The sequence below is a fragment of the Rhinopithecus bieti genome, unplaced genomic scaffold (assembly GCF_001698545.2).
Source record: "Rhinopithecus bieti isolate Rb0 unplaced genomic scaffold, ASM169854v2 scaffold_22, whole genome shotgun sequence".
Classification (NCBI taxonomy): Eukaryota; Metazoa; Chordata; class Mammalia; order Primates; family Cercopithecidae; genus Rhinopithecus; species Rhinopithecus bieti.
Genome location: NW_016803136.1, coordinates 2,167,731 through 2,190,504, shown reverse-complemented (window position 1 = coordinate 2,190,504; position 22,774 = coordinate 2,167,731). Strand labels below are relative to the sequence as shown.

General features: G+C 48.7%; 2 protein-coding genes across 3 annotated transcripts in view; one reads left to right on the top strand and one right to left on the bottom strand.

Moving 5' to 3' along the window:
* Positions 1-9,475, bottom strand: part of SGSM2 (small G protein signaling modulator 2) — a 47,261-nt gene extending 37,786 nt beyond the window's left edge. Inside the window, 2 exon segments of the mRNA XM_017866972.1 lie at positions 1,866-1,941; positions 9,330-9,475. Coding sequence (XP_017722461.1) covers positions 1,866-1,941; positions 9,330-9,386 — 133 coding nt within the window. The 5' untranslated portion in view covers positions 9,387-9,475.
* A 92-nt stretch (positions 9,476-9,567) lies between these two features.
* The window catches only part of TSR1 (TSR1 ribosome maturation factor), a 14,461-nt gene continuing 1,254 nt past the window's right edge, over positions 9,568-22,774 (top strand). The window contains exons 1-14 of one of the 2 annotated variants that reach the window (XM_017866984.1): positions 9,568-10,732; positions 10,927-11,030; positions 11,336-11,555; positions 11,666-11,800; positions 12,164-12,588; positions 13,675-13,834; positions 14,273-14,436; positions 15,030-15,223; positions 16,335-16,497; positions 16,822-16,932; positions 17,982-18,114; positions 21,434-21,550; positions 22,335-22,475; positions 22,586-22,660. In XM_017866984.1, the coding sequence (XP_017722473.1) occupies positions 10,636-10,732; positions 10,927-11,030; positions 11,336-11,555; positions 11,666-11,800; positions 12,164-12,588; positions 13,675-13,834; positions 14,273-14,436; positions 15,030-15,223; positions 16,335-16,497; positions 16,822-16,932; positions 17,982-18,114; positions 21,434-21,550; positions 22,335-22,475; positions 22,586-22,660 (2,239 nt within the window). In that variant the 5' untranslated portion in view covers positions 9,568-10,635. Of the gene's footprint in view, positions 10,733-10,926; positions 11,078-11,335; positions 11,556-11,665; positions 11,801-12,163; positions 12,589-13,674; positions 13,835-14,272; positions 14,437-15,029; positions 15,224-16,334; positions 16,498-16,821; positions 16,933-17,981; positions 18,115-21,433; positions 21,551-22,334; positions 22,476-22,585; positions 22,661-22,774 lie in introns of those variants that run through there. The other variant, XM_017866992.1, reaches the window with a different exon arrangement.

Sequence of the window (22,774 nt, the reverse complement as noted above, 5' to 3'; positions counted from 1 at the left end):
GAATTCTAATACTTTTTTTTTTTTTGAGACGGAGTTTTACTCTGTTGCCCAGACTGGAGTGCAGTGGTGCGATCTCGGCTCAGTGCAAGCTCCACCTCCCAGGTTCACGCCTTTTTCCTGCCTCAGCCTCCCGAGTAGCTGGGACTACAGGCGCCCACCACCACGCCCGGCTAATTTTTTGTATTTTAGTAGAGATGGGGTTTCACCATGTTAGCCAGGATGGTCTCGATCTCCTGACCTCGTGATCCGCCCGCCTCGGCCTCCCAAAGTGCTGGGATTACAGGCGTGAGCCACTGCGCCCAGCTGAGAATTCTAACACTCTTCAAAGTTGCTTATCATAAGACTGGCATGCTTTTTTTTCCAGAGCATAGGTTCTGCTGAGAAAAACTGAGGTCAGGCTGTGTCTTGTAAACCTGGGAATCATTATTCCATCATCTCAAAGAACTGGGAAAACCTTCCCAAACAGACATGGTGTGAACTCAAGTCCTACAAACCTACCTTTCGCCTCAACACCCCAAAGGAGGAGAGACGAACATTCTTTGAGCACTTACAATGCTACGAGCAAATGAACATTTACACGCATCATCTCAATCCCCACAAAGATTCCTTCAGGTGGGAATCATCCCCCTGTTTTTACAGGAGCAAACTGAGGGTGAGAGAAGTTAAGAAACTTGACCAAGATGACTTAAAAGGCAGGATGCCAGGATTCAAATGCGTCTGTCACTCAGACTCTGCTCAGAGGCTGCCTCTCCCTGACTGCCCTCCCACATCTGGTTTTTCTTCCTAGCTCTTATCACGTGCTAAGTTGTTGGATGATATATTTACTTGTGCATTTGTTTCCTGTCTGTCTCCCCAACAGAATGTAAGCTCCTGCGGCAGAGACTCTGTCCATCTTGTCACTGCCATTTCCTTGCACGGTGAACAGTGGCACCTGGTGAGCCCTCGGTGGGGATCTGCTGCTGCTGAATAGGGGGGAGGGGCAGTTTGATCTGCTGCGCCACACTGCCGTCCAAAAGCATCCCTTTCCTTGTCTGTTCTTTCATTCCTTTCCCTCCACAAACCCCAACACCAATCTCAGAGGCCAAGGAATACAACACAGAGAAGGCGAATGGTTCCCTGTCCCTTCAGATGGGGGGTTGAGAGGAAGCTCAAATTCCTAGAAATCTAAGAAAAGTCTGTGTGTAGAGATAGGCTTGCTCCTGCAAAGCAAAAGTCTTCACGCTGAGGAGGCAGCAATGGTTTATAAGGGACTCTCTCCTTTCTGGGGCTGGAAGGCTTAGCCACACAGAGGAGGAGGAGGCAATAGTTTGTAAGAGACTCTCTCCTTTCTGAGGCTGGAAGGCATGGCCACCCCTCCTGGCCCTCTTTTACATCCAGTCAAGTGCTTGGGGTTAGGATGATGGAGCAACACGGGTGGGATGAAACAGAAAGGGAAAGTGGCACAGAGCATCCAAAAAGCACAAACCCCTCTCTGAAGTTAAAATCCAAATCAATCGGAGCACTAGTTCCTGAACTCGAACGACCTAGGGCAGCAGCTCTCCACCAGACCTACTAGAATCAGAAACTCCAGGATTGGGATCCGGAAATCTGTATTTTACCAAGCCCTTCAGGTGACTCTGATGTATGCTAAAATGTAAGAATTACTATCCTGGGGAACTAAAAATATGCAGATTCTTGACCCCTGAAGATCCTGATGTAGGAGGTCTGCAAAGGGGGCCAAAGAGGATTTCAAAAGCTTCCAAGTTGATTTGGACTTGCAGACAGATTTGAGAGCTACTGAACCTGAGGACTCATCCTTTCCTGACCTCAGGCCAGTGTCCTCAGCTCTAGACCCACCTCCCACCATCCTTCAGTCCCTCACTCACCACATAAAGCAATGATGTGGCTGCTGTCCTCATGTACAAACTTCCTGGTGACAGCCTCCTCCATGATTTGCTTCACCTGTGGACACATGGACAGCATCACTGCTTTTGCTATTATTTTTCCTTATCAAAGACCTCTGGGCAAATAAATAGTTTGGTTCTGCCCTTCTGGTCTGAAGTCACTTTCAGACACTTGCAGAGATGACAGGGATGAAAGGTGTGGGGAAGCAAAGTTTCTTCAGCCCAGTCTGATTCGAGTCTTTTGGAGAGGAAACCAGGGAAAACAATGTCAAAAACCCATCAAACAATGAGTGCATGTTCCAGCCCAGGTGGAAGTGCCCCGCCTTGGAGAATGGGAATAGGATGCTGTTTGCTCATCTGTTCTCAGCTGGAGAAGGGCTTCTGGGCAGACATACTGTCCTTTAGAGACAAACCATCTTGGCACAGCCTGCAGACAAACAACCTGCCCCTCCTCCTTTTCTCCCTATTCTCCGAGGTTAGGGGTAGGTCTCATACCTCTGGGACTCCCGCTACATGCCCAAAAGTCCGGCCTTCTTTCCACCTAGGCTCTAAAAGTCTAATGTTTGGGGTTCCCACCTGGATGTAAAAGTTCCCAAATACCTTGTAATAGTCATTTCTATTTTTTTGAGACAGAGTCTCGCTCTGTTGCCCAGGCTGGAGTGCAGTGGTGCGATCTCGGCTCACTGCAGCCTCTGCTTCCCGGGTTCAAGAGATTCTCCTGCCTCAGCCTCCTGAGTAGCTGGGACAACAGGTGCATGCCCACCACCACGCCCTGCTGATTTTTGTATTTTTAGTAGAGACGGGGTTTCAGCATATTGGTAAGGCTGGTCTCAAACTCCTAACCTCAGGTGATCCACCTGCCTCGGCCTCCCAAAGTGCTGGGATTACAGATGTGAGCCACTGTGCCCAGCTGGTCATTTCTTTCTTTAAGAAAGCACTTAGAAACCTTTTTGGCCGGCGCGGGGGGCTCAAGCCTTGTAATCCCAGCACTTCTGAGAGGCCGAGGCGGGCGGATCACGAAGGTCCAGGAAGATTGAGGACCATCCTGGCTAACATGGGTGAAGCCCCCGTCTCTATAAAGAACAAAATACAAAAACTAGCCCGGGCGAGGTGGGGGCGCAGCTACTCCGGAGGCTCGAGGCAGGAGACATCGGTGTAAACCCGGGAGGCGGAGCTTGCATGCAGCTGAGTCCGGCCCACTGCACTCCACCTGGGAGCGACAGAGCGAGACTCCCGTCGCCAAAAAACAAAAAAAAAAAGAAAAAAAAGAAACCTTTTGGGGGCCGGGCGCGGTGGCCTCAAGCCTGTAATCCCCCCCAGCACTGTTGGGAAGCACGAGACGGAGGCGGATCTCAGACGCAGGTCAGGAGACTCGAACCATCCTGCGCTAAGACGCTGAAACCCCGTCTCTACTAGACAAAAAAATACAAAAAAACTAGGCCGGGCGAGGTGGCGGGCGCCTGTAGTCCCAGCTCACTCCCGGGAGAACTGAGGCAGGAGAATGGCGTGAACGACGGGAAGGCAGTAAGCCTTGCAGTGAGCTTGAGTTCCTGGCCACTGCAACTCTACCCGCGGGGCCACCAGAGCCAAGACTCCTTCTCCCAACAAAAAAAAAAAAAAACAAAAAAAAAAAAGAAAGCCTTTTTGATTGATGCGGCAGTAAACATATAAAATACTTATACTCACAATTATACCAGCGGGGTGAAATTTTCACACAATGAACATTCCTACGTGAAAAATCAGGGCACTACAGGCAAAAAACAAGAAAGCATGTGACAACACCCTCACCTCATCACGTCGCCCTCTAAGTCACTATTCCCCCCTAAGGGTACCCACTCTCCCCTGATTCTAAACAGCGCATAGTTTTGTGGGTTTTTTTTTTTTTTTCTGAGACGGAGTCTGCGCTCCCAGTTACCGGCAGCTGCGAGTGGCAGTGGCCAAAGATCTCAGCTGCCCTGCAAGGCTCCCGCCTCCCCGGTTTACGCCAATTTTCCCTGCCTCAGCCTCCCCCGAGTAGCTGGGACCATAGCCGCCTGCAGCCTCGGCCCCGGCTAGTTTCTTGTATTTTTTAGTAGAGATGGGTTTCAGGGCATGTTAGCCCAGGATGGTCTCGATCTCCTGACCTTGTGATCACACCCGTCCTCGGCCTCGCCAGCCAGTGCTGGGATTACAGGCCCCTTGAGCCACGCGCGCCCCCGCCGTTTTTTGGGTTTTATACGTTTTTGTTTGTTTAGGAGGGAGTTTCACTTTTTTGCCCCAGGGCTGCGGAGGCCGAAAGTGGCTGTGTTTCAGCTCACTGCAAACCCTCCCAACTCGCCAGGAGGCGAAGCCGATTCTCGTCTGCTCCAGCGCTCCAGGTAGGCCGATTACAAGCATGCACCACCCGACCAGCTGTATTTTTTTCTTTTCTTTCTTTTTTTTTTTTTTGTTTTGTATTTTCATAGAGAAATGGGGGTTTCTCCCATGTTGGCCAGGCTTGTCTTGAACTCCCGACCTAGTGATCCACCACCTTGGCCCTCCCAAAGTGCTGGGATTCAGGTGTAGCCACGGCCTGGGTTTTCATACCTTTTCATTAAGTGGATATTACTCAGTGTGTAGTGTTTTTGTGACTAGTTTTTTTGCTCACTGTGTCATTCTGAAATTTGTTTATGGGCCATGGTAGAGTTATAAATTGTTCAATGTCCGGTGTGAGCGTACAAACAACATGGCACGATTGGGTGGTTTCCAGTTGGGGCTGTTAGTGGGTATTGCTGCTATGACACTGGATAGACCATGTCTTCTGGTGAACAAAATGTTTTGGATTTATATTTCTAGGCAAGGAATATCTGATGCATACACTTTGCTTTTATTAGGATATTGGCCAAAGTGTTCCTCCAAAAGCTGGTTATACCAGTTATACTAACCACTGGTAGAGGTTCTGGTGGATTCCCAAACTTAAACCAGACACATATTGTCGCTGGGGGTACCTGCTAGCATGGCAGATATAGTACTAGGAGAATAAAATACACTTAGTGTAGGAATGAGTTACACATGACGACACTGGGTAGAAAAAAGCTATACATATTCACCCATCTTTAAACAGGCATATCAAATAGACATTCCAGGTTCCAGGGACCACCTACAGGACTGTATAAGTTTCGGAAGAGGGTGGTAGAAACTCAAAGGGCTGGGGAGGCAGAGGACCTAGAAGGACACCTACCACCCGAAATAATAGGTTAGGTGCTCAGGTAAAAGGGGAACGTCAATATATGCACTCATGAGGAACTGTAAAAGCTTCCAATATAGATGGGCACGGTGGCTCACCACCTGTATCCCAGAGCAATATTGGGATGCTGAGGCCGGGAGGATCACCTTATGAGAGACAGAGAGGCTGACCACCCATGGCAAAACCCATTTCTACAAAAAATAGCGAAAATTAGCGCAAGGCATCGGGGTGGGTGCCTTGTAATCGCAGCTACTCAGCAGGCTGAGGCAATAAAATCATTGAAACCTGAGGCAGAAGGTTGCAGTAAGCCCAGATCGCGCCATTGACTCAGCCTGGCAACAAGAAGGCAACTCTCTGTCTCAAAAAAAACAAAAACAAACAAACCAAAAAACCAAAAAACTTGCAGATTAACCTCCCAAAGGATGATTCTGGCATTCAACAAGCACGGAATACAGTCCACAGCTAAAGACCTGGAAGCATCGAAGGCAGGCTGATGGGGCAGATTTTTGGGTTAGGAGGATCTGGTAGATGCCCCTACGAATATACCAGTGGTCCTTTGTGAAAGGCCAGCCTCGGTCTACCAATATTCCTGTTGTTTTCCTCCTTGCCAGATGGGGGAAAAACAGGATGTTTCTCTAGAAATCAAACACTGGGCCCGGGCGCCGGTGGCTCACGGCCTGTAATACCCAGCCAACTTTTGAGCAAGGCCCGAGTCACGGCGGATATGAAGTCAGGGAGATCGGACGCATCATGGCTAAAACCGGTGAAACCAGCTGCTCTCTACTGGCAGAAAAAACAAAAAATTAGCCCAGGCCCGTGGTGGCGGGCCACCTGTAGTCCCCAGCTAGCTGCTGACGGCTGACGAGGCAGGAGAATGATGTGAACCTGGGAGGCGGAGCTCTGCACGTGAGGCGAGTTTGCAGCCCAACTGGGCACTCCAGCCCCTGGGCAACAGAGCGAGAATGCTTGTCTCAGAAATAAATATAATAAATACAATAAATAAATAAATAATATAAATAATAAATAATAAATGCAAACACTGAAGGAGGAAAGGAGAAACACTGAGTTCAGAGCAGGTCAACTTTTCTCAGGTATGATACGTAGCTGTGGCATATTCTGACATTTCTCACATTTTCTTGGCAATCACTTTTGGAGCAGTATAGTCCTAACACTGTTAGAAACAGTATAGTTTCTAACACTGGTAGAAAAAGTCATCATCCTCTTAAAAAATATTTCCTGGCCATTCACAGTGGCTCATGCCTGTAATCCTAACACCTTGGGAGGCCAAGACGAGGTCAGTAGATCGAGACCATCCTGGCCAACATGCTGAAACCCCATCTCTACTAAAATACAAAAAATTAGCTGGGTGTGGTGGCATGTGCCTGTAGTCCCAGCTACTCAGGAGACTGAGGCAGGGGAATCACTTGAACCCGGGAGGTGAAGGTGGCAGTGAGCTGAGATTGCACCACTGCACTCCAGCCTGGCGACAGAGCAAGACTCCATCTCCACAAAAAAAAAGGATTTCCCATTATCTGTGACTAACCTCCAAAACTGAATCCCACCTATAATCCCAGCATATCCACCTCTAGTGTGGGTACAGGTACTTTTCTATTTTGTTTATACTGTTCAAGTCTCTGTCACTAGACTGCTTCCTTTCGGAGGAGAATCAAGATTTCTCTTTTCTTTTTTTTTTTTTTTTTTTTTTTTTTTTTTTGAGACGGAGTCTCGCTCTGTAGCCCAGGCTGGAGTGCAGTGGCCGGATCTCAGCTCACTGCAAGCTCCGCCTCCCAGGTTTACGCCATTCTCCTGCCTCAGCCTCTGGAGTAGCTGGGACTACAGGCGCCCGCTACCTCGCCCGGCTAGTTTTTTGTATTTTTTAGTAGAGACGGGGTTTCACCGTGTTAGCCAGGATGGTCTCGATCTCCTGACCTTGTGATCCGCCCGTCTCGGCCTCCCAAAGTGCTGGGATTACAGGCTTGAGCCACCGCGCCCGGCCAAGATTTCTCTTTTCATTGGGGAGAGCAGAATTGGGCTTAAATGCTGACTTGATACACCCCTGGCCTAAGAAAACCCTTTCTTGGCCTCTTCACAGCAAAGACTCAAAGAAGCTTCTCCCACAAGCTGGAAAGCTGATGGCTTCAACTACATCTTTGCCAAGGGGAGGGGTGGGAACAAACATTAGGGCATAGTAGCCAGGCCATGGCTAACCAAAGGAACCCACTAAGGGCTTTCCGGGTTTTTTTTTTTTTTTTTTTTGAGATGGAGTTTCGCTCTGTCGCCCAGGCTGGGGTGCAGTGGTGCTATCTCAGCTCACTGGAAGCTCCTCCTCCTGGGTTCACGCCATTCTCCTGCCTCAGCCTCTCGAGTAGCTGGGACTACAGGCACCCACGACCACCCCAGCTAATTTTTTGTATTTTTAGTAGAGATGAGGTTTCACTGTGTTAGCCAGGATGGTCTCCATCTCTGGACCTTGTGACCCGCCCGCCTCAGCCTCCCAAAGTGCTGGGATTACAGGTGTGAGTCACTGCGCCGGGCTGGAGTGTAGTGGTTCGATCTTGGCTCACTGCAAGCACACCTCCTGGGTTCAAGTGATTCTCCTGCCTCAGCCTCCTGAGTAGCTGGGATTACAGGTGCCCTCCACCATGCCCGGCTAATTTTTATATATATATTTTTTTCGGTAGAGATGGGGGTTTCACCATCTTGGCCAGGCTGGTCTCGAACTCCTGACCTTGTGATCTACCCGCCTCAGCCTCCCAAAGTGCTGAGATTACAGGCGTGAGCCACCGCGCCCGGCCGCTTTCCAGGATTTTGTGAGAGCCCAGACCCTTCCTCAGCCCTGAAACTCTAATTAGGGCTCAGCTAAGGTAAACTTTTTTTTTTTTTTGAGACAGAGTCTCACTGTGTCACCCAGGCTGGAGTGCAGTGGCACAATCTCGGCTCACTGCAACCTCCACCTCCCAGGTTCCAGCGATTCTCCTGCCTCAGTCTCCCAGGTAGCTGGGTTTACAGGCACGCGCCACCACGCCTGGCTTATTTTGGTATTTTTAGTACAGACGGGGTTTTGCCATGTTGGCCAGGCTGGTCTCGAACTCCTGAGCTCAGGTGATCTGCCCGCCTATGCCTCCCAACGTGCTGGGATTACAGGCGTGACGTAAACTTTTATATATAAGGTAGGCAGCATAGAGAGGAAGAAATCTAGACACAGAGAAGTTAAGTAACTCGCTCAAGGTCACACAGACGAGGTCCAGACTATTCCAAAATGTATGATTTCCACACACCAGGCCTCGAAGTCTCCAAAATCAGCACATTTATTTACCAAACAGTCACGGAGTGCCTACAGTGTGCCAGGCACTGGATACAAGGTAGTGGACAAAACAGGGGGTCTCCTCCCCGGGTGGAGTTCACTTACCAGGCGGAAAACAGCCATAGAGGCAGGCAGGGGAAGGAGGCCCAATGCATTCTCATCTGCGCTGCGGGTTTGAGCTCTCCAGCTCTCATATGGGAGTGAGTCATTCATATGGGCACTACCCCCCACCCGAAATGGAAATGGGCTTTTGGGCAGGGTCAGGGTAAACGGAGTCAGTAGAGGGAAGGACTGCTTCTCTTTCTGAAGTAGGGCGACTTCCCTCAAAAGGGAAAAACTTCCAAGTGTTAAAAACCATTCTCAAACGAGCCCCTGGTCCCTCGGTAAGGAGGTGGGCGTGGAGGGAGAAACTGAGGTGTGCGGCGAACCCCTCTGGCAGCGAGCACTCCGTAGCTGGAGGCACAGCGGAGGGGGCAGCGTTGGACAAGGGGGAGCTCAGCCCGCAAGACACCCACTGAGGACAAGGGGAAGCTCGGTCCGCACGACACCCACCTGCGCCGCGGGAGCCCGCGCGGGGCCCCGCCCCCTCCCCCGGCGGCGCGGGCACTGAATGGGCAGCTCCGGTTCCAGCCATCCCCACCATTCCCGCCACCCCTCCCCCGGCCACGGGCTCCCAGCGCCGCTGCCGTCACAGGGCGGGGAGCTGCGGGGCTGAGAAGCAAACAAGCCCGGAGCGCCGGCCGGAGGCCCCGGGCCGAGAGGCGCTGCCCTCCCCCATCCGAGAAAAGGGAGGGAGGTGCAGCCCGTCCAGGACCCTCCGCTCCCGGCCCAGGTTCGGCCCGGGTGCCCGCGCCGGGGGGTGGGCGCTGACCTTTCTGCCCCCTGGGCCGCGCGGGCCAGGACACGAGCCCCCCCGGGGTCCTTGCCTCGACTTTACCTCCTTCTTCACGTTCCACAGCAGCTTCTCTTTGACTGCGTCCTCTGCGCTGCCCATGGTGTGGCAGGAGGCGGCGCCGAGCGGCCCTCGAAGCCCCCGCGCCCCCGCCGCCTCCGCGACTCTCGGCTCAGCGCCCCACGCGCAAGGCGGAGCCCCAGCCCACCGCGCTCCCGGCCCGCCGCCGCCGCCGCCGCCGCAGCCACTGCCCGGTGCTCGGCTCCGCAGCCATCTTCCGAGCCCCGCACAGACGTCAGGCGGCAGGCCCGGCCCCTTCCCACAGCCGGAGGGGGGTTGCGCACAGCGACGGGGGATCTGGGCGGGGAGAGGCCGTGCGCGCCTAGGGGCGGCAGACCCGGGCGCGCGCCACGGGGGTCGCTGTCATGGAAACGCACCCGCTCCCGCTGGAGGGCGCGAAGCCACATTGTGAGCGCCGGCCCTCGGGCCCGCGGCCCGGCGGCTGAGAGCGAGCCTCGGTCCTGCTCAATGTCCCCTGACTTCTCCCTGCTCCCTCTCCCGACGGGACGGAAAGGGCCGGGGCTCGGGCACGGGGACCCCTGCGGTCCGAGCCTGGCCACGGCGAAGCCGGTGCGGCCTGGCCCCATGACCCCTCTGAATCCCCGTCCGGCTGTCGCCAAGTTTCTGGGAAGATTAGCGGGAGCGCAGCCGCCGGAGCCCGAGGACCGGAGGGTCGCAGCCAGTCCTCCTCGCCGGGTCGCCACGTCCCTCAGGGTCTTTCCCGGCCGCTCCGTGGGAGGCGGGGCGCGGGTTGGAGTAACAGGGACGGGCGTGAGCTGGTACGGAACCAGGCAAGGTGAGAGAAGTGTCTTCCACGCGATTCTCAAGCCTCGCTAGGGAATCGAGGGAGAAAAAAGGTTGCTCAGAGTGATAAAGAACATGCCATTGCAAATGGAAGAGCAACATGCCCGAATCTAGGTGACAGGAAGGGCTTAGGCCTTTTCGGCACGAATGGAGCCTTCCAGTCAACATGTTTCTATGTGATGCAGCTTTATGGCGCAAAAAAAATGACAATGCAAGGGGCACAAACAGCCCTGCTGGACCAATAGCCCAAGCCTCGAGAGTCTACATCTGGCGCCTTCAAGCCCCCAAACCACACACTGCGGCTTGGGAAAAGTTCCCGTCGTGGCTTGGCGGAGCGACTAATGCGGCGCTCTCTGCGGGGGCTGGAAAAGACGGTCGCGAGAGGGCGCAGGGAGTCCCGCCCCACTGAGAGCCCGCCCCCTTGGAGGGGACAGGAAGCGTTCGTCCTGGCCCGGAAGCAGTGTTGACTGTACACGCGCGCTGCGGTATGGCGGCTCACCGCCCCGGTCCGCTCAAGCAGCAGAATAAAGCTCATAAAGGCGGGCGGCATCGGGGTCGGGGATCTGCACAGCGGGACGGCAAGGGTAAGAAGATAGCGTAGAAGGAATAAGGGCTATTTGGCCATTATTAACTCTTTTTCCCCATGCCCAGACTGAGCTTTCTGTCTCCCGTCTGGGCTCCACGCGAAAGGCCTTTTCTAAGGTGGGCGGAGAGGAGTCCCTTTTCTTGACCTTGTTATGGGGTCGATCACACCAGTCCCTTCTAATATGCCCTTCAGGTCGTCTAGCACTGAAAACCCTAAGCAAGAAGGTGAGAAAAGAACTCAGCAGAGTCGACCAGAGGCATCGCGCCAGCCAGCTCCGAAAGCAGAAGAAGGAGGCGGTGAGAGGAGCGGGATTTGGGAGACTGCGGCTTCTCTGCTGTTCTAGGTGGCTATTGCCTGGAACTGGAAAATGAGACCGGGTGGGGGTCCAGGGATAGAGCATAGCCCTAGAGCACGTGTCGAACCTGCAGGTCTAGCATTTTTTGCTTTCGTCAGAATTCCTGCCACCCCGCCGGCATACCTGTGGTCTTCTACCAGAGAGATGCTGGTTGTGGGTAGAGGGAGCATCTGTGGGAGTGGAAATTCAATGCTGGCGTGAAGTACTGAGACGCTGAGATGTTCTCGGATGTCTTTCTATTTTCAGGTTCTGGCAGAGAAGAGACAGCTGGGTGGCAAGGATGGCCCTCCTCATCAGGTACTGGTGGTGCCCCTGCACAGCAGAATTTCCCTGCCAGAGGCCATGCGGCTGCTTCAGGATAGGGACACTGGAACAGTACACTTGAATGAATCGGGAAACACCCAGAGTTTTATGCTGCTGTGCCCCCGCTTGAAACATCGGTGGTTTTTCACATCAGCAAGGCCAGGTTAGAGTATACACCAATATTTTCTATTATGTTTGAGTAGTGGTAATTTTTTTTTTTAGCATAATATGCTGGTGCCAACCACCTCTTCTTACTGTGTCTTCTGTCTCCAGGGGATCTGCATACTGTGTTAGACATGGGTAAAGTAGCTGATACCATCCTGTTCCTTCTTGATCCACTAGAAGGCTGGGACAGCACCGGCGATTACTGTCTTTCCTGCCTCTTTGCTCAGGGCCTTCCCACCTATAGTAAGTGAGTTAGCATTTATTGTGCACCTATAATTTGTCAGGCACTATGCCTGGCATTTGATATAGGGGTACAACTGATGGATCATATTCAACTGGTGGTGGGATGTACACATATGGATTAAACTTGATCCATTGTTTACAGATTATCACTCAGGGTGTCTTTTTGTTTTTGGCTCTCCTTTGCCCAGAGAAACAAGGATATGAAGTTTGATTTCACTGTGAAATTCGTTCAGGGTAGTTAAGTGTTGGGTTTCCCAGTGATCTCTGGGCTTGCAACTGAGCTATTAGGTTGTTTGTGAACTGCGGAGGGATTTTTATGTAATGAAGCAATAGGTCATGAAGCGTTTTCTCTTTTGCTTACAGCACTAGCTGTCCAGGGGATTTCTGGCCTCCCACTGAAGAAACAAATAGATGCCAGGAAGAAGCTAAGTAAAGCAGTGGAGAAGCGCTTTCCGGATGACAAACTCCTCTTGTTAGACACTCAACAGGAGGCAGGGATGCTGCTTAGGCAGTTGGCTAACCAGAAGCAACAGCATCTTGCGTTTCGAGATCGGCGGGCCTACCTGTTTGCCCATGCTGTTGATTTTGTTCCTAGTGAAGAGAATAACTTGGTGGGCACCTTGAAAATTTCAGGCTATGTTCGAGGGCAGACGGTGAATGTCAATAGGTTGCTGCATATCGTTGGACATGGCGATTTCCAGATGAAACAGATAGATGCCCCTGGAGACCCTTTCCCTTTAAATCCTAGAGGAATTAAACCCCAGAAGGACCCAGACATGGCAATGGAGGTAAGACTGATATTCTTATTCTTGTTTTTGTTTTTTGTTTTTTGTTTTTTTTTGAGACGGAGTCTCGCTCTGTCACCCAGCTGGAGTGCAGTGGCCGGATCTCGGCTCACTGCAAGCTCCGCCTCCCGGGTTCACGCCATTCTCCTGCCTCAGCCTCCCGAGTAGCTGGGACTACAGGCGCCCGCCACCTCGCCCGGCTAGTTTTTTGTATTTTTTAGTAGAGACGGGGTTTCACCGTGTTAGCCAGGATGGTCTCGATCTCCTGACCTCATGATCCGCCCGTCTCGGCCTCCCAAAGTGCTGGGATTACAGGCTTGAGCCACCGCGCCTGGCCAAAAGACTGATATTCTTAATTCATGTTCATGTGAAAGTTGGCACAGGAAGGAAACTTAAATTCAGAGAAGGTAGTCTGTACACTTAGGTGAATGAGGAGACTGCTAGTCTGAAGTAAGGCAATAGTCAGTTATAAATATATTGATAAATCACATTTATCCAGCACATTCTAGGTACTCTGCACTGTGACTGGCTCTGAGTTTATAGAACACTCTTAAGAGGTGGTTGCTTTCCTCAAGGGACTTAATTGGGCGGGAACAAAATGGCGTCTGTGAAATAAAGTTTGAGATAGCATATGGTTAAGGTGTGGACCAGCAGTGGAAGTTGAGAAAGTCGACTAGCAAGCTTCACAGAGGAGATCAGACTTGAGCAAGGCGTTGAGAAGGATGAATGTGATTTATGAGTTGAAGAAGGATAAAGGAATATCCTAGAAGATAGAGACAGAATGAACGTAGGCACAGTGGTGGATCAAAGGGTTTATTTGAACCTTGAAGAAATCAGCTTGATGGCAGTGAGGTATGTAATAAATGGGTAGGAGTGGGAGCAGATTAAGAAAGACCTCAAGAGCCAAGCAGAGACTTAAAATACCCCGGAAATTAGAAAATGGCCATTTGAAAAGTTTTGACAAGTTTTAGCATTCTGTTGCATTCATCTTCTACATGAGAACTGATATTTCTGGGTCTTTCTGGTTACTATATTAGATTTAGGAGATTTTTGGTTCATGGTTGACTATCACCTGCTTTTGGTTTTCAGATTTGTGCTACGGATACCGTAGATGATACGGAAGAAGGCCTTAAGGTCCTAATGAGGGCAGACCCTGATAGACAAGAATCCTTGCAAGCAGAGGTTATCCCAGATCCAATGGAGGGAGAGCAAACCTGGCCCACTGAGGAGGAGCTGAGTGAGGCAAAGGGTTGGTATTGGTAAACTTGTTTGTAATTCATCTGACCTGGAATTGTGGATTTTCTCTAGCTGTTCCAAGTGAGGGCCCTATAGGATAGAGTGGGATGGGGATATAGTTGAAAGTCTCTCCTCACCCTCAAATGCTGTTATGTTTTCAATAAACAAACATTACACACAGCCTTGTTCCATTTCACAAAATTATTTGTGTTAATGTTTCATCGAGAACAGATAAACAACTTTGCATTCATTGCAGGGATTATTTAGCTGTGTAAAGTATTGCTAGTTGTGAGGCAGCTGAATTAAATTTGGAAGTAGTCAGTTCTATTTACAGTGTCTGCCAGAATTTCCCATGTTGGCAGCAGTATCTGTTGCCTTGCCTAGGTGAGAATAACCAGAGGGATAGGGAAAGGAAGTCTATAATTTACTTAATTTGTTTGGGCTTTTACAGATTTCTTAAAGGAAAGTTCAAAGGTGGTAAAGAAGGTCCCCAAAGGAACATCCAGTTACCAAGCTGAATGGATTTTGGATGGTGGCAGCCAAAGCGGTAGGGAAGGAGATGAATATGAATATGATGATATGGAACGTGAGGATTTTATGGAGGAGGAATCTCAGGTAAGGAAATGAGGCCTTAGGCCAATTCTGCATCTAGCTCCAAATGTAAGGCAAAACGCAATTGTGATCTTGAGGGGTGTGTATGGTTAGTTTTTTGTTTGTTTGTTTGTTTTTGAGATGGAGTCTCGCCCTGTCGCCTAGGCTGGAGTGCAGTGGCACGATCTGGGCTCACTGCAAGCTCTGCCTCCGGGTTCACGCCATTCTCCTGCCTCAGCCTCCTGAGTAGCTGGGACTACAGGTGCCGGCCACCACGCCTGGCTAATTTTTTTGTATTTTTAGTAGAGACAGGGTTTCACCGTGTTAGCCAGGATGGTCTCTATCTCCTGACCTCGTGATCCGCCCATCTCGTCCTCCCACAGTGCTGGGATTACAGGCATGAGCCACTGCGCCCAGCCGTGTATGGTTAGTTTCTTAGGAATGACTCTGTAGTTGCCAGGAATGAGGTTTTTGTTTTTATACTTTAGACTGTATTAGAATTTATGTTGGTTGGGAATAGGGATCTAGTACAATTATTTTACTCTTAGCTTATTGGCTTTTGGGGTAGAGACAGGTGTGGATTTCTTCTGAAATAACTGTAATCCTTTATTCTACAGGATGAGAGTGGTGAAGAAGAAGAGGAGGAATGTGAAACTATGACTGTCGGGGAGTCTGTGCATGATGATCTGTATGATGAGAAAGTGGATGAAGAAGCTGAGGCAAAAATGTTGGAGAAATATAAACAAGAAAGACTGGAAGAGATGTTTCCAGATGAAGTGGACACCCCCCGTGATGTGGCTGCTAGAATTCGGTTAGTCAACAAGTCTATCAACAAGTCTAAATTAAATCAATAGGTTTTTAAAAACTTGGCTCAGAGCTGTGTCACTGTGATGCACAAGAAGAGAAACACATTTTTCCTGCTCCTGAAGAGCTAACGTTTAATATGGGAAGCCAATACATACATACAGGAAATGGTCATATATAATCAAGTTCTAGACCATGGTATAGACTAACGTTACAGGATTTTGATGAAGGAGAAATACTCAGGTTAATTAGCAAATACTTCTTCCCAAAGGAACCAGTACTCAATTGACTTATATAATGTTTGGAGATTTTAGGAGGTTTGGGTAGAATAGCGGAAGTAGAAGAGTGAAGATGTAGATGATTTTATCTGTTCTGGGGTTGAGTGACTAAAGCCAGTGAATTAACTTTGGATATTAGGGAGGTAAAGCTATGTATTAGGTCTTTCTCGCATTGCTATAAAGAAGTACCAGACACGGTGCAATTTATAAAGAAAAGAGGTTTAATTGGGTCATGGTCCTGCAGGCTGTACAGGAAGCATGGTGCTGGCATCTGCTCAGCTTCTGGGGTGGCCTTAAACAATCATGGCAGAAGGCAGAGGGGGAACAAGTCATGTCACACGGCCAGCGCAGGAACAAGAGAGCAAGGCAGGAGGTGCTACACACTTTTAAACAACCAGATCTCATGAGAACTCACTCATCAAGGGGGATGGTGCTAATCCATTCATGAGAAAACCTCTCCCCTAATGCAGTCACCTCCCACCAGGCTCCACCTCCAACACTGGGGATTGTATTTCAGTATGAGATTTGGGCAGGGACACACACCTGAACTATATCTGGCCATTACCAAGCATCTTTTTTGTCAGGTTAAAAAGCTCCCTGACAGGTAACAGGGAGTCACTGTAAATACTTTGTCTTTTGTCAACGGGAAGCTTGGGTTTGGTTCTGATAGAACTCGTACAAGCTGTTTTGGAGTGTGGTCTTGGTTGAAGCTGTCGGGTTGTTTGGAGAGAGAGTGATTGGAGTTCTTTTCAGCTAGCTCCTTGGCCATTGTAGCAGTGACGAGTCTATATAGCACCATATAAATCTGACTTAATTTATTTAAAATCTTCAATATCCTAGATTTCAGAAATACAGAGGGCTTAAGAGCTTCCGGACATCTCCATGGGATCCTAAGGAAAACCTTCCTCAAGATTATGCTCGGATATTTCAGTTTCAGAACTTTACTAATACTAGGAAAAGCATTTTTAAAGAGATTGAAGAAAAAGAGGTTGAAGGAGCTGAGGTATCTATCCTCCTTGTTCATCTTGTATGTTGCTTTCATTTGTCAACATGCTCCCTACTTTATTCCTTCTCTTGGCATGAAAATATGCTGCATTGGGGGATTAGGGGAGCCCCTGAGTCATTGAGTAGAATGATACTGGGAACAAAAAGGTATCAACTATGTTAAATGAAAAAAGCGTGATCATCTGGGTAGTGAAGCATCTTGAAGGGTGAGTGTAGGCTTTAAAAAGGTCATCTGAGAGACTCAGCATATTTGGAGAAAGCTTCCTCATTATTGGGACTTTGAAGGGTAACTCCATGATTGCTTTCTGCTTTCTTATGGCAGGTTGGCTGGTATGTCACACTTCATGTCTCTGAAGTCCCTGTCTCAGTGGTCGAGTGCTTCAGGCAAGGAGCACCCTTGATTGCATTTTCTTTACTACCTCATGAACAGAAGGTAAATTAGTGTCTTGTAGGAAAATGGGAGGTTATAAAACTTTGCAGCTGCTTCTGACAGTCTAAAATTCTGTTTATGTGTGACTAACATTTTGCTCATTGGGATGCAAAAAGTCTGCCTTTATGATTAGGAATTGGAGAATGATAAAGAAGTCAGTGATGGTTTCATTCATATTGTCTGAACCTGTCTGAAACATCGGTGATGCAATCTCTGGGTGATTCTGAGACTTCTCTAAGTATGTTTTTCAGACCAGATTTTGAACAAGGGTTGGCAGCCATTAAAATAAAGGTTTGGCCGGGCGCGGTGGCTCACGCCTGTAATCCCAGCACTTTTTGGGAGGCCAAGGTGGGCGGATCACCTGAGGTCGGGAGTTCGAGACCAGCCTGACCAACATGGAGAAACCCCATCCCTACTAAAACTACAAAATTAGCCAGGCGTGGTGGCACATGCCTGTAATCCCAGCTACTTGGGCGGCTGAGGCAGGAGAATTGCTTGAATCCGGTAGGCAGAGGTTGTGGTGAGCCAGGATTGCGCCATTGCTTTCCAGCCTGGGCAACAAGAGTGAAACTCCATGTCAACAACAACAAAAAAAAAAGTTTATGCCAAGGTGCAGATCTCTTTTCTTTTGGTGGCCAGTAGTTGTGTATGTTGTGGGGTATGTGATAGTTCTTTGATCGGTTTTGGTAAGGGCTCAAGAAGAAGGGGCTTGAATGAGTGTGGTTTTGAGATTGTGGTGAGTGAATGCCTTGAAGGCCACTGATTTTTGTGTGGCAGATGTTGAGCTCTTTTCTGTTAGATGCAGGAAGGTTAGGTTAGCATTGAAGGGTGCCTGAACGCTCCGATCAGCCTGTTTGGCTTAAATGCCAGTCATTGGTGGAGGGAAAGGATGAGCCTGTGTTTCAGTGTTTCAGCATCTATACTCCACCATTAATTAGCATTGTCAGTTCTTAGAATGAGTCTGAATCTGCTAGTTTGGTTTGCCTTCTTTCAGTTTAGGCAATTGTATTCCTAGACTATGAAGATTTTTATTTTTCTTACTTGGTCCCCAGATGTCAGTATTGAATATGGTGGTGAGGCGTAACCCTGGCAACACTGAACCCGTGAAAGCCAAAGAAGAGCTCATATTCCACTGTGGATTCAGGCGCTTCCGAGCCTCACCTTTATTCTCTCAGCACACTGCAGGTTAGCAGTGGGGAACCTGGGTTCTTGCCCATCTTGTCTTTTGGGAAACTGACTTGTGGAGGGGTACAGAATATGGTTTCAAAATCTTACATCTCTGGGCTAATTAGAGGTATTTTCAGTACTCTGGCTTAAGAGCCAATGATGTTTTTACTCAAAATGTCTGAACCTGTCTGAAGCATCCCAGTGATGCAACCTCTGTGTGATACTGAGGCTTTTTTGCCATGAGTATTTGTTCCAGAGCAGGTTTTGAGTAGAAGTTGGCAGCTCTATAAAAAGGGTATTAGGGTGGGTGAAGTGGTGCAGTGGCTTCCACCCATAATCCCAACACTTGTGGCATTTGAATGGGGAATTGAAGACCAAAAAAGCTAAGATTTAATCATATATATATATATATATATATACACACATTTTTTTGAGACGGAGTCTTGCTCTGTCACCCAGGCTGGAGTGCAGTGGCGAGATCTGGGCTCACTGCAAGCTCCGCCTCCCGGGTTCATGCCATTCTCCTGCCTCAGCCTCCCAAGTAGCTGGGACCACAGGCGCCCGCCACCACGCCAGCTAAGTTTTTGTATTTTTAGTAGAGACAGGGTTTCACCGTGTTAGCCAGGATGGTCTTGATCTCCTGACCTCGTGATCCGCCCACCTCGGCCTCCCAAAGTGCTGGGATTACAGGCGTGAGCTGCCACCACGCCCGGCCTGGTTATTTTTTATTTTATTTTATTTTTTGGAGACGAGTCTTACTCCGTTGCCCAGGCTGGAGTGCAAAAGTGTGATCTCGGCTGACTGCAACCTCCGCCTCCTGGGTTCAAGCCGTTCTCCTGCCTCAGCCTCCCAAGTAGAGTAGTTGAGACTGCAGGCACGCACGACCATGCCCGGCTAATTTTTGTATTTTTAGTAGAGATGGGGTTTCACCATGTTGGCCAGGCTGGTCTTGAACTCTTGGCCTCAGGTGATCCGCCCGCCTTGGTCTCTCAAAGTGCTGGAATTACAGAGCCAGCGTGCCTGGCGTTTTTTTTTTTTTTTTTTTTTTTTGAGACGGAGTCTTACTCTGATGCCCAACTGGAGTGCAATGGTGCCATCCAGGCTCACTGCAACCTCTGCCTTCCAGGTTCAAGCAATTTTCCTGCCTCAGCTTCCCGAGTAGCTGAGATTACAGGCGCCTGCCACCATGCCTGGCTAATTTGTGTATTTTTAGTAGAGACAGGGTTTCATCATGCTGGCCAGGCTGGTCTTGACCTTAGGCGATCCTTCTGCCTTGGCCTCCCAAAGTGCTGGGATTACAGGCGTGAGCCACTGCGCCTGGCCAATCATTTTTTTATTGTTTCAAAATGGTTTTGATTTTTTTTTTAGGATGAAATAACTATTTTCATATTTTAGACAGTTGGGAAAATAAGGACTAATGTAGAAGTACAATTACCTTATATTAGAGAAAATTCACTTTTATACATTTTCATCTGGATCTCTCATTTTTTTTTTTAACAGAATTTGGATTGTAATTGTAAATATGGTGTTAAACATTGCATTTATCACTTAATTGATTTTGATCAATTTTCCATAAGATTAATGAGACTTTTAATGCTTTATTGTCATTTGGAAATATTCCAGTGTATGTGATGTACTGATATTTATTTGAGCTTCTACAGGTGAGGACTTAGGCTATTTCTACTGTTTTGCTCTAAATTAGATCTGTGTGCATAAAACTTTATTTACTTCTCTGCTTATTTCGTAACGGCAGATCCTTAGAACTGGAACTAAATCAAAGTCTTAGTTCCAGAGACTGAGGCAGGAGGATCACTTGAGGTCAGGAGTGTGAGACCCCTGTCTCTACAATTTTTTTTTTCCCGATACAGAGTCCAGCTCTGTCACCCAGGCTGGAGTGCAGTAGCATGATCTCAGCTCACTGCAGCCTCCATCTCCCAGGTTCAAATGATTCTGGCGCCTCAGTCTCCCAAGTAGCTCAGACCACAGGTGTCCGCCACCATGCCCAGCTAATTTTTGTACTTTTAGTAGAGATGGGGTTTCACCACGTTGGCCAGTCTGGTCTCAAACTCTTGACCTCAGGTGATCTGCACACGTGCCTTGGCCTCCCCAAAGTGCTGGGATTTTTAGGGATGAGCCACCATGCCTGGCATCTACAAAAAAAAATTTCATTTTTGGGGAGATGGAGTTTTGCTCTTGTTGCCCAGGCTGGAGTGCAGTGGCAGGATCTCGGCTCACTGCAACCTCTGCCTACTAGGTTCAAGTGATTATCCTGTCTCAGCCTCCCAAGCAGTGGGATTACAGGTGTGTACCACCATGCCCAGCTAATTTTTGTATTATTAGTAGAGATAGGGTTTCACCATCTTGGCCAGGCTGGTCTGGAACTCCCGACTTCAGGTGATCCACCTGCATCAGCCTCCCAAAGTGCTGGGATTACAGGCGTGAGCTACTGCGCTCTGCCAAAAAGTTTTTAAAAAATTAGCCAGGTGTGGTGGCATGTGCTTTGCTACTTGGGAGGCTGAGGCAAGAGGGATTGCCTGAGCCAGTGAGCCCAGGAGTTTGAGGCTCCAGTGAGCTGTGTTCACACCACTGCCCTTTAAATATTTTACTGAAAGCTACATTGAAGGTAGAACATCAAATACAGTCTAGGCTCCAAGATTCTGACTCTAGATAAAAAAGTTACTGATCGGGCACCTGCAATTCCAGCTATTCGGGAGCCTGAGGCAGGAGAATCGCTTGAACCTGGGAGGTGGAGGTTGCAGTGAGCAGAGATGGTGCCATTGCACTCCAGCGTGGGCAACTAGAGCAAGACAGCATCTCAAAATAAATAAATAAATAAATAAAAAGTTGCTGATAGAGCCTGGCACTGTGGCTCAGGCCTGTAATCCCAGCACTTTGGGAGATTGAGGTGGGCGGATCCCGAGGTCAGGAGTTCGAGACCAGCCTGGCCAACATGGTGAAACCCTGTCTCTACTAACAATACAAAAATTAGCCGGGAGTGGTGGCGTGTGCCTATAATGCCAGTTACTCAGGAGGCTGAGGCAGGAGAATTGCTTGTTCCTGGGAGGCGGAGGTTGCATTCAGCTGAGATCACGCCATTGTACTCCAGCCTGGGTGACAAGAACAATACTCAAACTCAAAAAAAAAAAAAAAAGGTACTGATAGGACTAGACTGTATCTTTTAGGTGTATTGAGGCAGAGAAAATTTTTGAGAACTGGTGGATTAGAGAAGTAGAAGCTGCCGTAGGTTTAAGAGTTGCACTAATACAGCTTTTCACAGGCCTCTTGCCTCTGGTTTCTCAAAATGGTTTTGGTTTTCCTATTTTAACCCTTATGGCAGCGGACAAACATAAATTGCAGAGATTCCTGACTGCTGACATGGCCCTGGTGGTGACAGTCTATGCACCAATCACTTTTCCTCCTGCATCTGTGCTGCTTTTCAAGCAGAAAAGCAATGGTAAGTTGAGCCACAGAGATGAACAGACCCTGCAGGCCCTTAATAGGATGAACACTGTTCTCTTCTGTATTTAGATTTGGGAGCCAAATGGTATGGAGAAGGTAATGATGGTTTTCAAAATACAGTAAGTCTTCACTTAACGTTGTTAATAGAACAATGAAAACTGCAACTTTTAAGTGAAACAGTGTATAGCCAGTCTTCAAATAACTGCCTTTTGTTCAACATCCTTTCCTTGTAACAACTGATGAGAAAAAATATGGTTTTTTTTTTTTTTTTGAGAAGGAGTCTCGCTCTGTCACCCACGCTGGAGTGCAGTGGCCGGATCTCAGCTCACTGCAAACTCCGCCTCCCGGGTTTACGCCATTCTCCTGCCTCAGCCTCCCGAGTAGCTGGGACTACAGGCGCCCGCCACCTCGCCCGGCTAGTTTTTTGTTTTTTTTTAGTAGAGACGGGGTTTCACCGTGTTAGCCAGGATGGTCTCGATCTCCTGACCTCGTGATCCGCCCGCCTCGGCCTCCCAAAGTGCTGGGATTACAGGCTTGAGCCACCGCGCCTGGCCAAAAATATGGTTTTGTTATACATCATTTCTCTTAAAGTACAAGTTTTCAAGAGCCTATTGACAAGGTTAAGTGTGGACTTAACAGTTTACCAATCTTAGCCTCAGATTGGGCTAGGGCAGGGATGACAAACCAGGCTCTTAAATGGGTCTTTAGATGGACTGGGGCAATAAATGAAGACTTTGGCCTGTAAATTCCTAAATAGCTTCTTTGCTTTTGTGCTTTAGGAATGCACAGCCTCATTGCTACAGGCCATCTTATGTCAGTAGATCCAGACAGAATGGTCATCAAGAGAGTTGTTTTGAGCGGTCATCCTTTCAAAATTTTTACTAAGATGGCAGTAGTACGCTACATGTTCTTCAACAGAGGTAGGTATGAAGGAGAAGGATGGGATCTGATTGCCTTTGTGATATGAAGGTTGGGTTTACATTTTGTGGGTAAATATTTCATCTTGGTGTTTTATGTGTTTGATTCTAAGAGGATGTGCTGTGGTTTAAACCAGTAGAACTGAGAACAAAGTGGGGCAGGAGAGGACATATCAAGGAGCCTTTAGGTAAGGAAACATGGAATTTGGGACCATGTCTACATTTCTGCAGTGTTGCTAAATGACTATTGGGTTGGAAGTCATTGCTTTAAAATTTTTTTCTTTTTTTTTTTTTTTTTTTTT